Below are 14,881 nucleotides of genomic sequence, written 5' to 3' on the forward strand. Positions count from 1 at the left end.
ACCCAGGGATCAAACCCAGGTCTCCTGCATTGCAGGTGGATTATTTACTGTCTGAACCACCAGGGAAGCCCTTCTATTCTCTTAGTGCCTGGTATAGCGTCTGATAGAAGATCTCAGGCGATCTCAACAATTTTTAGGAAACTGAATGAAGTCTGGTAAACCTAAAATGAAGGCTAAGGTCCGTGCCATTTGGAAGGTGATCCAGAGGGTCTGGGAGCCCCTAGGACGTGATGAGCTCCACTTTGGGTTCTCTAAGTCTCCAGGCTGCCCTTTTGAAGATCAAGAATCAAAGCATCTCAGAGTTGGCAAGAACCTCAAAAGTTACTAATTGCAGCTCCCAGAGTGATAAATGGGAGGTATATGATGATCTTTCTGATGAGTCAACTTGGCTAAGGTTTTGAGCTTTTCAATCAAGTACTGCTCCAGAGGTTGCTCTGAAGGCATTTTGTAGATGTGATTCAAGTCCATAATCAGTTGACTTAAGGGAGATTATCCTAGATTACTGGGTGGACCTGAATCGATCAGTTGAAATTCCATAAAAGATGAGTGAAGACTCTCCTGAAGAAGAAGAAACTCTGCCTGTGAACAGTAGCTTCAGCCCAAGCTGGATGGAGTTCCAGCCTGTCCTTCCAATGTCCTGCTCTATGGATTTCACTCGCCTAGCCCGCCACTACCACTGCATAATCCAATTCCTTGCAATCCATCTCTTAATATATAACCCCTGTTGCTTGTGTTTCTCTCACTGAGCTCTGCTACAGGTGACCCTGCAGCTGCTTCTGGGGTGAATCATAGCCCTGCCCCAGCCTCAGAGGAGAGACTACCAGCTCTGAGACCATTGACTCGGACATTCCAGGATCAGATTCCTAAGGATTTTTCCAGTCCTACACAACCTTGTTCTTAAAACCACAGTCCCTAACTCATGCCTATCCTCAGAAGTCAGGTCTCCAGGTTATTGCGATCCTTGCTACTCAAAGCATAGACTGTGAGTCAAGAGCATCAGCAGTCCTTTGGGGGCCTTGTGAGAACTGTCGACTCTCAGCCCCACTCCAGACCTACTGGTTCAGAATCTGCATTTAAACAAGGCCAACCCAGTTATCAAAGAAGACCATTGGGGAACTATTAACCTAGATAATTCTGAATTGCTGAGCGAGCCTTCTCCAATTCCCCCTGGGGAACAGTTGCTCTGTACAGATGGGGAGACCAAGGCCCACCAGGGTCATGCCTGTGTCTCCCATGAGTAGGAGGGTAGCAGGGAGAGACAGAGAGAGGGAGAGAAGAATTTGTCTAAAGAGAGAGAAAGAACTTAGTTTCTAGCTCCCAGGCCAGGCTCCTGCCTTGTATTCCCTGCCTCCACGATTCCCTCACGAACGCATCCTTTTGTGTCACTGAAGGAAGTGGGAGTGGGAAGCAGGGGTGGTAAGGAGCCACTCTGGTGAAGGGGAAACTTGGGATGTTGGCCCCGCTTGTAGGAGTCCCAGGGGCCACAGGTCAGCTCTGGAAACGGGACAGTGGAGGTGTGCCTGCAGCAGTAGCAGCGTGGAGTGGCTCCAGGTGAGGGGCAGGTCTCCTGAGCCACCTGGGAGCCACCTGAGTATGGGCAGTTTCTGGACAACGGGGAAGTGTGGACAGACTGGGAGCCGGCCACATCAGCTGGGCCAGTGACTACTCTTTCCACAGCCACAAAAAAGCATTTGTCATGCACTCTCTGAGGACCAGAGAGTAACAGGGGAGTCAGCAGGGGACTCCAGGCAAGCAGGACAGGCCGGTTGGCAGTCTGCTTTGTTCTCTGTGAGCCGGGGAAGTGAAGAGGGGGCGAACAACATGGAAAGAGGTGTCAGGAAATAGGGCTCCCTTCTCCTCCACTCAGAAGTTCAGTTTCCACACTGTTAAATGAGAGAGCTAACATTCTGATTTCTCTCTGGGCTAAATGATCAGTCCGTCCTGGGTCGTGATATCCTGAAGCTGAGGTCACAGCTGAATGCCCTGCGCGACCCTGGTACCCACCCTCCACCATTTGTGAGGTTTATACAGAGAAGAGGGCAGAGGCTCCGTGGGGAGCAGGCAGCTGCCCAATTCCGTGACAAGATAGAGCCCTGGGTGTGTAAGCCCTGTTACTGTCATAGAGTGCCTGACATGTTACAGACACAGGTCAGTTCCCTGCATCCAGGCGGGGATGGAGCGGGAAGGACGGAGTGCCCATCCTGGGTCTCTGTTGAGGTTTGCCTAAACCCATCACCATCTCAATCAGAGCTGGGTCTCTTCCCTGGCTGCTGGCTGTCGGCAGGGAAATCGTTTTTACTTTTTTTTAAATTACAAAATCAACTCACAGATTTACCGTTTGTGCTGCCAGCTGAAAGCTGTTTATGGTGGTGATTTGCACTGCATTCATCTGTGCTTGTTTATGTTTTCTTTGAAAATACTTATTGTGTGTGTCCTGTCCACACTATGGCCAGGCATGTGTCTTCTATTTCTGTCCCATTCTTGCCCACATGCCTTCCATGTCTCCAGCCTCCAACCAGAATGTGTGGGAATTGGACTGCAGGCAGGAGGCATGATGGCCAGAAGGACCTCTGATCAAATATGCCCACTTTGTGAATGAAGAAACTGATGGCCAGAGGAGACCAGCAACTGAGCTTAGTGGAACTGGAACTTTTGTCTCCTGTTCCAGTCTAGGATGGGGTCTCCTCACTCTCCCTGACTGGTTTGCTACAGAGTCTGTCTGCTCATAGAAAGGAGCATGGCCCCTGAGCCTGGATATCAGGCAGACTCCAAGCATGAGCAAGGACCTGGGAAGCTGGGATGGGGGATTGGGATTAGGAGGATGAAGGGAAGGATGTGGCAGGTTCTGGTCCCCAGTCCCACTGTCCCCACTTGTTAGGAAGGAGTAGGGGTAGCTGCGGTCATAGTAATCCTTGGGAAACAGAGCGGTTCCCTTCTGTAGGAAAAAGGATAATACACAAGCAATAATATTAATAACACTTACAACTGTAGATACTGTTTGTTAAGTATATACTCGCTACCAGGCACTTCCTTTACATTAGCCCATTTAATCCTAGGAGGCTGATATTATTCTCCTGTTTTGTAAATGACAAAACGAGTTCAGAGAGACCAAGTAACTTGTCCAAAGTCATGTAGCTAGTAGCAGGGGGTGGAGGTGGTAAGTGGACATGGGGGTTGACAGATGAACCCAGGCACCCAGGCTTCTAAGACAGCACCCATGTTCCTACACCACCCCCAGGAAAGGCTGTGCAGTCGAAGTAGTGGGGTGGTCCATGGGCAGGGAGGACGGAAGTACTGACTGAGTGGACAGCAGAACCATTTCCGGCTGAGCTAGCCCTCCATCCCCATGGTAAGTCAAGAGAGGTTGGGAATAGCCGAGTGAGAAGCAGACAGGATGATGCAGGGGCTTATGAGGAAAACAGGCTGGAGTGACACAGAGATCTTCACTCTGGGCATCCAAGGGTTGTATCTGCAACTTGCTGTGTGAACTTGGGCAAGTCACTCACCTCTATGGGTGTCTGGATGCCTGCTAATGTCTCCTTTCACACTTTTATTGAGGACTCTGGGATTTTTGGGGGTGGTAGGTCACTTCTGTATTTTCTTCCTTCTTGGAAAGGTGTAAGAAGTTCAGGTTCCCTCATGAGCCCCCTGCTTGAATTCACAGTCTAAGGATTCCCAGGCCACGTGGTGAGCCTTAGGAGCCTGTGTCCTGCTGAGAACAGGCTGGAAGCTGGGGAGAAAGGAGAACAGGTTTTCCATCCCACCTTCGCTAGCTAATCAATCACCTTGTCTCTTGTTGTCTTAGAGCCACAAGGATTCCAGGGGCCTGCAGTGGGAGAACGGGCTCCTGTGAGCCCATGACAGCCTCCAGGAGGGCCTGTCTGGGTTGGTCACACAACTGTGCCACGTAGTCTGGGTTGGTCAGGGATCCAGGCATCAGGGAGTAGAGGCTGGCTGTAGCATACTGGAGCAAGAGGCCCTCTCATTCTGGGGAGATTTTGCCAGGGGGAAGAGACAAATCTTGGCTACTTAGCATCCCCAAGAAACAAGGTCTGGGCTGGGTTCTTGAAACAGAGAAAAAAATTGGCAAAAAATCCAAGGGCATGGGAATCAGAGAGGCGCCACTAGATTCATACATTCAAGTCACAAGGCTATGGTGAGTCACTGACACTCAGAGCCTTAGGCTCCTTTGCTGAGAAATGGGGATAATAATGCTCATCCTGAAGGGCTGGTGAAAGAATTGAATGAGGGACTGCAAATGAAATATATGTGTGTTAGTTGCTCTGTCGTGTCTGACTCTGCAACCCCATGGACTGCAGCCCACCAGGCTCCTCTGTCCATGGGATTTTCCAGGCGAGAATACTGGAGTGGGTTGACATTTCCTTCTCCAATGAAGTGTATACAGCTTGCCAAAGAGGAGTTATTAAGAGATGGCTGCCATTGTTAATGTTGCTGTTGCTGCTGTTAATAATGATAAATAGATAAATAAATAAAGAGGCAGCGTGAGGCTTCCCAGATGGTGCTAGTGGTAAAAGAACCCGTCTGCCAATCCAGGAGACACAAGGGACATGGTTTGATCCACTGGTGGGGAAGATCCCCTGGAGGAGGGCATGGCAACCCACTCTGGTATTCTTGTTTGGAGAATTCCCTGGACAGGGGAGTCCATAGGGTCACAAAGAGTTGGACACGACTGAAGCTTGCCAAAGAGTAGTTAATAAGAGGTGGCTGCCATTATTATTGTTGCAGTTGCTGCTGTAAATAATAATAATATTAATAAAGAAGCAGTTTGCGCAAGCTGGAGGAGTGGGGGCCTGGGAGTCAGTTTTGGCTACCCCACTCCCATCACCTCTTTGGTTTCTTCTCACTAAGAAAAGGGGGTGGCACCAGCTGATCTCAAGGTCCCTTCCTGCTCTGACAGCCTCTGGGCTATGAATAGAGGAGGCTGGGGCCCCGGAGGAGACTAATGACTCAACAGCTAGGGAGGTTAAGCTTTCCCAGGAAAGTGTTTCTGTTTGCATTTGATGAACTTAGGGCCCAACAAAGGAAGGGTTTCCTGTCTGGGAGACTAGGGATGAAGGAGCTGGAGGAATCCTTGAAGTCAGTGGAGACTGTGACTAACCAGGTGAATGACTAACTCAGACCCTGCTGACCTTCAACCAATCAGGGCTGCTCACGACCACCCTACAAGCTGGCATCACTAAGCATGTCTTGGCCATGCCAGTCCCAGCTGGCTCTGGGTTTCACGGCATATGGAGGCAGAGGAAGCAGCCAAGAAACTGGCAGGGGAAGGAACACTGGGCTTCGAATCAGAAGTCCCAGCTTCTTGCTCTAACTCTGCTGCTCACCAGCTGCGTGACTTTGGGGGAGTCCTTTCCCCTTCCTGAGCCTCTATGCCTTCATCTGCACAAGGGATCTAACAGTACCTGCCCTGGCAACTTCCCTGAGCTATGAAGGCTGAGACTTAAGAGATGAGATGAGAGCACATTGTGAACACTAACACAATGAATGAATGGGAAATTTTGTCATCATTCTATTCCAGTAGGATTCCTGGTCCCCGGGGAGACATATTTGGGTCCCCAAAGTGGTCAAGTGGACACAGACTGCTGCCTTTGGGTTTTGAGTCAAGATCAGTCTAATGTAGGGCCCTTTCCAACCATCCGATCACAGCCCACAGAGAATTTTCTTAGACCTGAGCCCATATGGACAGCTTCCAGCCAGGTGGCATAGCCAGAGTGAGAGGTGACAAAAAGCCAGGAATGACTGGGTGGGGCAGAGTAGGCAGTGCCAGTCTGGGGCCCCCACAGAATTAGGGTTGTGCTTTGATGCTCTCTCCTCTTGCCAAGCACCTTATAAATAAATAATCACCACAACCACACTGTCTGCCTCTGCCCCCAGCTTTTAGCATCTTTCTTGGTGAGGACTACAAGCACTTTGGGGAATGGCAGGAACGGGAGAGGAGGAAGGATGATGCCCTCTCATGTCTGCACACCTTAAACCCATCAATAGCGTTCTGTGAGTGCTTCTGTGTATTACTGGGTACTGTGCTGGTACTAGGAGCAAAAAGATGGGACCCACAGGGCCCTACCAACATGGAGGTTAATTACACCTCCTGTGGTTAAAGAGACGAAATACTCCTCCTGAAATGTAAATAGCCATGCAAAGCAGCCTACACTGTGCCACTCAGGTCTTCCTGACAGCAAGTCCTGCAGTCATCCAGAGCAGTGGCCTGGGATCGTCTGGAAGACTTCAGGGAGGAGGTGGGGTTTGAACTGGACCTGGAAGGTTAGCTTAGACAAGATAAATAGAAGACAGAGGAAAAGGCAAACCATACAGGCACACTTCAGGTATTCTCAGGGGACAGTTGGGCTGCAGTGAAGAGATCATGTAAGTAAGAAGTGAGAAATTAAGTTGGACATAGAAATTGGAGCCAGGCACAAGGTCCTTAAAATTTGGGATAAGGAGCATGGGATTATGGATTGCAGGGGAAGCAGGGGACCATTGAGGGCTTCTGAGAAAGGAATCAGTATAGTCAGAGCTGTGCTTTGGGGAAATTCTTTCTGGTAGCATTGTCTTTGTGAGCTTGCTCTGAGGGAGGATGAGGCTGGAGGTAAGGAGGTAAGTTACTGTGGGGCTGGGGACCAAGGTACTGAGAAAGATGGAGGCAAACACCAAGGGTGAGATATGTGGAGAGAGAAGGGGGTGATTTAAGGATGTTCAATGCTCCTGAAACCCTGGCAGGTGACTGGGAGGTGGGAGAGGGGAAGAAACCCCAAACCAAACCCAGTCTGGTCCTTCCCAGGAAAGCAGGCTCCTCTTTGGGCAGACCGGAGTCTGACCAACCTGCCCCAAATTCCCAGGATCAGCAGGAAGCAGAAGTGCCCCCATTTGGGCCACGTTCACTCCTGGGGTCCTTTCCTTCATCTTCCAGAAACCATGTAGCATAGCTCCCTGTGGTCTCCAGACAGCAGCGGGATGTCAGGGCGATCCTGCAGTGGACGAACTGCAGGCACAGTGTCCAGTACTGCTTTTTACCCCTCTCCACTCCTGTTGACTCCCAGGAAAACACTGCCATCTTGTTATGGGCTATGCCAAATGGCAACGAGCCCCTGGGAGCTCAGCCAAGGTTAGGAGGGGGACCAGGGAGAGAAGCAGGGATGGGAAAGATGGAGGAAACAGCTCCTGGAAGCATCCCAATGAGCTCTGGAGGGAGGTGGACTGGGAGGAGCCCTTGAGATCATTTCAGCCAACCCCTCGTTGTCTGGAGGTGAACTTGAGACTCAGGCAGGGGAAGGGACCTGCCCAAGGTCATACAGTGGGAAAAGTGATGGAGCTGAGCTGGAATTGTAGTCTTGGGGTCTTGGGGGTGGACACAGTGTTCATTCGTGTTTGAACACTTGAACAGTACATCGAGGGCCTCACTGGAGATTCTTTCCTGGATGTCCGTTTGTGCGCTTGTGTGTGCACCTGTGTGTGCACCTGTGCCTATATTGTGAGAGAGCCAGAGTGTGTGTGGCCTCCTACACCATGGTCTGCCCTGGCTGGAAGAAGGGAACTGGGGCCATTCCTATGAGGTGACTGTCTTCCCGGGACAGCAGTAAAGAAGGCAGACAGGGCTGGATCTGGTTTCGAGCACCAGGTCTGCTGCCCTAAGAAAATTAAAGGCACTGGTTGGCACAGCCTAAACTCCTGGAGCTGGGCACACACACGCATAGACACACACACACACACACACACACACACACACACACACACACACCCCAAGCAGTACTCATAGCCACAGTTATGGAGTATTTCAGACACCCGAGTGGCCCGCTGTGCCTCGGAGTGCCAAGTACCTGCGCCCACACGTCTCCCTAGAGCCCCAGCCGGTGTGGACACACTGGGATCCGAGAGCCCATGTGCAGAAACACGGTGGAGCCCAGCGATCTCCACCGCTTACACTCGGCGCCCTGCTCCAGGGCCCGACCCGGCCACACCCCTCCTCCTCAGCCTCCGCTGGCCGTTCCTGCCCCTCTCACACACTTCAGAGTCCCCTGGGGCCCTCTCGCAGCCTGGCAGGGACAAGTTAGGGCTGGCCCTGCCGGAGAGTCAAGTCCGGAGCCAGGATTCGACGCCTCCCCCGAGCCCTGTCCCCGCGGAGCAGACACGCCAGGCTGAACTCGGGTTTCTGAGAGCGCGGGATTCTGCGCCTAGACCCTCTCCGGGGGGAATTCCCCAGCCACAGTCGGCTCCGGATTCCCCCAAAACCTGGCGCCCAGCCCCCTGGTCCCCGCCCCCCGCCCGGCGAGTAGTTACCGATGGTGGTGATGACGGTGATGGCGAAGTAGAAGGAGCCGGCGAAGCGCCACTGCACGCCGGCCTTGTGCGGCTTGAGGCGCAGCACGACGCGCTCGAGCTCCTCGTAGCCGCCCTGGCTGAGGTTGTAGCGCGCTCGCAGCTCCTGCTGCCGCAGCTCCAGCCGCTGCCGCTCGATCATCTCCGGCTCCGACTCGAGCGCGTCGAAGACCGCGGCGCCCACCAGCAGGTAGGTGAAGGTGCACACGATGAGCGCCAGCGTGCGCACGTTCTGCCGCTTCATCGTCCCGCCCGGGCCGCCGCCGGCCCCCCGGCGCCCCTGGCCCGCGCCCCGGCCCCGGCCGCCGCTGCTGCTGCCCCGGAGGCGGCCTGGGGCATGGCTGCGCTCGCCGCTCCGCGCGCCGGGCACCCACTCCGCGCGCCCCGGGGCCGCCGCCGCCAACGCCGCCGCTGCCGCCGCGGAGCTGTCCCTTCAGCACCACCCACCGCCCTCCTCCGCCCGGCCCCGCTCCCGCCCCCCGCCCCCCGCCCGCAGGCCGCCTCCTCCCGCCAGCCCTCCCGCCCAGCCAAATAAGGACTGGGGAGACGCGCCGAGGGAGGGAGGAGGGGGGCTGGCGGAGGGGGAGGGGAGGGGGAGCAAGCGGGAGAGCCACGGAGAGACCGGGCAGGACACAGAGAGAGAGAGCGCGCGCGGGCGAGAGGGAAGAGACCCAGAAAAAGATAAGTAGACAGACAAACGCATGTAACTACAGAGCAAGAGAGAGAGGAAACAGAGGCAGAGGAGGGTGTGACGGACAAGGAGATGAAACCAGAGGGAGGCTCATAGACACAGAGAAAGAGGAGGCAGGCAGAAAAATACAGAGTGAGAGAGGTACAGAGGGAAAGATGGAAACGGAAAGAGCCGCAAATGGGAGACAGAGAGACCTGGACAGCTGGAGATGAACTGATGCCTCAGAAAAGGAAAAGCAAGGGAAGGGGAAAGGAACCGGGTAGATCAAGCCCCTACCCCACCCCAGTCCCATCCCTCCACCAAAGGGAATAGCTGGACTGGACCCTGGGCCTTGCGGTGCTGCCCTCCACTATGTGGATGAGGAAACGGAGACCAGAGAGGTCCAGTGACGTGTGAGGGCACACGGTGAGTTGGCGTCAGCACTTGGACTCAGCCAAGCTTTCCCGCCTCCCAGGCCAGAGGCCCTCCCCTGTGCCAAGCTGCTGGCTGTCTTAGCAACAGAAGGGCACAGCTGTGGACCAGGGCTTGCATGGGCCAACACCCAAGGGAAAGCCCCGCTCTCGTGAAATGTGTCCCTTCCCGGGTTAGCACAGCGCCTGGAACTGGATGAGGAAGCACAGGCTGGTAGCATGGGATAGTGGCACCCAGTCCTAAGTGCCCTGTTCCACTCCCCAGGGGCCATCAAGGACAGGCTTGACATCTAAGGCCTCTGTCCTGCACCAGCTGACCAGGCTGGGTTCAGGCTGGGCTGCCAGGGATGGCACTGGACACCACCATGGGGCATCCCCACAGAACTGGGATCTAGCTGGAATAGGACAGGTAAGGGGCCCAGAGCAGAAGGTTCCCTGACCACCTGGAGGAGGAGCCAGGAGACCTCCTCCTATGCCTTAGATTTTTCATTTGTCAACATGGTGCAGTGGCAGAGAGGAGTGCAGGATGTGGGACCCAGGCGAGGTGTCACTGCCCCTCTCAGAGTCTCGCTTCCTTATCTCCTCGATGAGGTGTCACAGCAGATGATCCCAAGCCTGCTTAGCTCCAGACAACTCCAGACTTGGATGGGCTGAGTGAGCAGAATGATTGGAATGCGAATTCTGCTGCCAAGGAGGGTCAAAAAGTCTTTCACAGGACCCTGGCATGGGCCACGAGGAGAGACATGGGAGAGGCCCCAGGGCCCCTGACTGAGGGTGGGCTCAGGAGGCAGCCAGCCAGAAGCAGGAGTACCATCAACCCACATCCTGGGCTGACTGTCACTGTGGGTCACTCACTACACTGCTTCTCCCAGGAGGGCCACCAACCTATCCATTCCTTCCTCCATTCATTCAACAAGTATGTATCGAGCATCTGCTGTGTATCAGATGAAGCTTGTTACATTCACTATCTCTAGTCTTTACCACAATCCTGAAAGGAAGGAATAGTTCTGTCCATTTTATAGATGAGGAAACTGAGGCCAAAGGCAGTACAGAGAATCCCTCAAGGGCATGCAACTGGGAAGAGCCTTCCTTCTACGTCCCAGGCCCATGTTCTTCTCCATAACTCTTCGAGCCTCATTTTTTCCCCACACTGTAAATGGGATAGCTACTTATACTAGCTCTTGAACAGATTGTTGTAAGGGATCAAATCAGTAATACATATACATATAACCACCTTTTTAAGATTCTTTTCTGTTATAAGCTCTTACAGAGTATTGAGTAGGGTTCCCTGTGCTTATTTTCCACATTTATATTCTACCCCATTCCTAAGCTCTGGGCACATCCAAGGATGTCTTTCTTTTTTAAAAGGGGGCGTTACCTTATTACTTTTTAAAGTGTAGCATTTATTTATATTTTGGCTGTGTTGTGTCTCAGTTGCAACACATGGGCTCTTCGTTGTGGTGTGCAGGTTTCTCTCTAGTGGAGGTGTTCAGGCTCAATAGTTGCAGTGTGTGGGTTTAGTTGCCCCATGGCAACTAAAATTTGATCAGATCAAATGTATACAAATCAGACAGTATGAGGCTGTATAACTTCTCCCCTAAGACTCGGATCTCTGACCAGAGCCTGGTAGGAGGGCCCTATTGATTAGACTTTGTCCCCTCCTCCTCCCCTCAAAGTTCTTTGGGTTGCATCAGGTTCTTTGATCTGCCACAAACTTTCTGGTCCTGCCCCTTTGGCCCTGAACTCAGCCTATTGCAGAGTTTCCCTCTTGGCATCTTCTGGCCCTTTGGAAGAAAAGCATTGCCTTTCCTGGCTTCCCAGGGGTGGAGGCACAAGTTAGGTTCCACCTAAATAACCACCCCAGAAGCCAGTTCCCCCTAAGTCAGCCTAGAGGAGCAAGTGGTTTACCAGGTCTGGTTTTCAGTGTGAAAGGCTAGGTGTCCAGGGTCTGTTCACCTCTGGCTGCCAGGCCAGACTTCTGCGCAGATGAAAGGTGATATTATAGGGAAAGAGCTTTGGAAAAGGGAAAAAGCTCTCTTTAGGGGCAAGGCATTTATTATTAATTATGATGAAGCTTTGTTCTCACAGTACTTCAGAACCGGAAAGACCTTTAGAGATCATCTAGCCTAACCTTCTCATGTTACTGATGAGGAAACTGAGGTCACGTAGTGAGTAGGGGGTCCAGGATATCTGTGCCATGTCTTGAGTTTTTCCTACTATCTCCCATTATGCTTGAGACAGGACTCCTGCCAACAGAGGAGCCCAGTGCCCCTGGAGCCCAGGAAGGCAGCCTAGGTCTTCTCCTCCTGCCCTTCCTCCCTTCCCTCTTTTAAGGAGGAGGGACCAGTTGAAGTTTCTGAGTAACCCCCCAGGACCTACAGGCAGGAGTCCCATCGGCCAGCCCTCGACCTGGGTGCAATTGGGCCTAAGGCCTTGATTTCTATCCCATTCCCTTCTGTCCAGGACTCCCAGGACTGATCTGCCTGTATCTCCAACCCCCTGACAAATTTGTGCCACCCTCTGCCGAAGGCCAAGTGTCAGAAAGCACCTCTGTCAATCCAGTCTGTTGTAAAGGATAAAAACTGCTCAGCTATGGCTTCTCCACTTTCGTGCATTTTTTTTTTTTTTTCAGTCTGTTGGTGACTCTGGTGGAGAAATCTTTGGGCCAGCAAGAGAGTTTTTTATATCCTTTAAGTTTATACTGGTCAGTCTTCTGTACAAGGATTTTCTGAAATCCTGTCCAGTACAGAGAACACAGGGTGGAGAGCTGAGAGACCTGGGCTGGGGTCCTGGCTCTGCCACCTGCTTGCTTTTGCGCCCGTCACTCATCCCAGGGCGTCTGTTTGCACAGCCATAAATGGAGGGGGTTTGGATCAGGGCATGTCTGTTCCCTTCATTTATAACGTCCCATGACCTTCCTGGCCTGCTTCTGCTTCCCTAGTTCTTCCCAGAATCAGATGAAAAGAGGGTATAGCCACTGCTTTTAAGACTTTACTTTGTGAGGGAAAGGACAGTCAAAGTTAGGATGAATGGTACAAAATTTAGTTATCATCAGTTGCTGCATATTATTATACACTAAACAGCACACACATACTATTTTCCTTTTTTTAAAAATTGGGGTATAGTTGATTTATAATGTGGCAGTTTGCAGGCTTTCACAGCAAAGTGAATCAGTAATACATATACATATAACCACCTTTTTTAGATGCTTTTCTGTTATAAGCTCTTACAGAGTATTGAGTAGAGTTCCCTGTGCTTATTTTCCAGATGTATATTCTACCCTATTCCTAAGCTCTAGGCACATCCAAGGATGTTTTTCTTTTTTTAAAAGGGGGCGTTACCTTATTACTTTTTAAAGTGTAGCATTTATTTATATTTTGGCTGTGTTGTGTCTCAGTTGCAGCACACGGGCTCTTCGTTGTGGTGTGCAGGTTTCTCTCTAGTGGAGGTGTTCAGGCTCAATAGTTGCAGTGTGTGGGTTTAGTTGCCCCATGGCATGTGGGACTTTAGGTCCGGGACCAGGGATCAAACCTGCGTCCCCTGCATTGGAAGGCAGATTTTTAACCACTGGACCACCAGGGAGGTCCTCCATTTCCAAGTACTTACATGCTTCACTCTTGGTTCACGTGGCTCTGATCAGCTGGGATGCTGGTACCTCCTTGTCCCCTCTATTTTCTATCTGTTGAACACCTATTCAGGCTTTAAGACCTAACTCAAAGGCCATACCCTCAATGAAGTATTCCCCAGTTGCCTCCAATCAGAACCACTGGCTCCTTTGTGCTTTCGCAGGACCCTAGGGTACTCACACTACAATTCCCAGAATGGGAGCACTCTGCTTTACACATCAGAGTCTCCCCACATGTGGACTCAGTACGAAGTGAAGGGCTTAAAGCATCCTTGCCTGCTGGGATAGAGACTGGCAGCGAGGCCAAGGACATAGACTGCAGAGTCTATGGGCAGAAAAGCCCAGGCAATCTGCTTCTGTGACTCTTTCCACACTGATATTTCAAAGGCTGGAGCAAGCCTTGTCTGGCTTCGAGGAAGAGGATAAAGATAAATTTGAGAGTCTGAAAGCCCCAGGAAGCATGTGGGGAGGGAGCTGAACTGGGAACCCAGGTCTAGGAGCTTGGTTCCAGTATGCCACCTACTACCAACTAGCTGGCAGACTCAAGAGAGTCACTTTGTCTTTCTGTGCCTCAGTTTCCTTTTCTATGGGATTTAAAGTGTTGACTATCTTGAGAAGGCTCTTCCTTCTATGACCTTCCCACTCTGACCTTCTATGACGCTAATGACAGGTCTGCTGCTGCAAAGTCGTTTCAGTCGTGTCCGACTCTGTGCGACCCCATAGACGGCAGCCCACCAGCCTCTGCCGTCCCTGGGATTCTCCAGGCAAGAACACTGGGGTGGGCTGCCATTTCCTTCTCCAGTGCATGAAAAAGAAAAGTGAAAGTGAAGTTGCTCAGTCGTGTCCGACTCTTAGCGACCCCATGGACTGCAGCCTACCAGGCTCCTCTGTCCTTGGATTTGCCAGGCAAGAGTACTGGAGTGGGGTGCCATTGCCTTCTCTGAATGACGGGTCTAGCCCTGTGATTAGCAATGCTCATTCTAAAAGGCAGAGAAGGAAATGACAACCCCCTCTAGTATTCTTGCCTGGAGAGTTCCATGGACAGAGGAGCCTGGTAGGCTACAGTCCATGGGGTCGTAAACATCTGGACATGGCTTAGCGCCTAACACTTTCACTTTCAAAGGGTTGGGAGTGTGGTCTGAAGGATGAGGGGCCCAGAGCCCTCTCTGTCTTTCACTTTCTAGACCCTCTTCATTGACCAGTTTGGCTGGAGGACTGCGCAGTGGGAGGCGAGGAAGAGGGAAAAGGGGCAGACCTCTAGTCAGACAAACTGGGGTTCAAATCCTGGTGCTATCAATTACTACCTGGACCAGAGCTTGCCATGAAATTCTGGCTGGACCAGGCCTAAGCTCTGCAGGGCAGGGATTGATTGGCCTTAGTCATCGCCATGCTCCACAGTGCTTGGTACAGCCCCTGGCACAGACAGCACTCTGGAAACACTCCTCCAGCCTTCCCAGTGGCCCTGGTGGGGCTAGGTGGGTTGGCAGGGCCTGGAGTCCATGGTCCATTGTAGGAAGGGGTGTCCAGAGCCATCTCAACATCAAGCTGGGGCAGGAGGGTGGGGGAGTGGTGCTGAGAACGGGGAGGAAGGGACCTGGGGACCCAGGAGCAGTGGGAGGTGGCTGACACGGAGAGTTGCCCCAGGGATCCTGGCCCCTGAGGGCGGGTTGATGGGATTCAGGGCACCCAGAGCAGGACGGAGGTGTTTCTTGGTGTGCCTCTGTAGGGAGAGACATGAAGGATTAGTCTGGATTTACAGAGCATTACCAGTCCCAGTGCAGCCAGCTTGCGTTTGTCAAGAAACACTATTTGTTTAACATC

General features: G+C 52.3%; 1 protein-coding gene across 1 annotated transcript in view; it reads right to left on the reverse strand.

The window, feature by feature from the left end:
* Positions 1–8,578, reverse strand: part of KCNK3 (potassium two pore domain channel subfamily K member 3) — a 36,644-nt gene extending 28,066 nt beyond the window's left edge. The window contains exon 1 of the mRNA XM_052649447.1: positions 8,296–8,578. Coding sequence (XP_052505407.1) covers positions 8,296–8,578 — 283 coding nt within the window. The remainder of the gene's footprint in view (positions 1–8,295) is intronic.
* Positions 8,579–14,881: the final 6,303 nt, after the last annotated feature.

The sequence above is a fragment of the Budorcas taxicolor genome, chromosome 11, assembly GCF_023091745.1.
Source record: "Budorcas taxicolor isolate Tak-1 chromosome 11, Takin1.1, whole genome shotgun sequence".
Taxonomy (NCBI): domain Eukaryota; kingdom Metazoa; phylum Chordata; class Mammalia; order Artiodactyla; family Bovidae; genus Budorcas; species Budorcas taxicolor.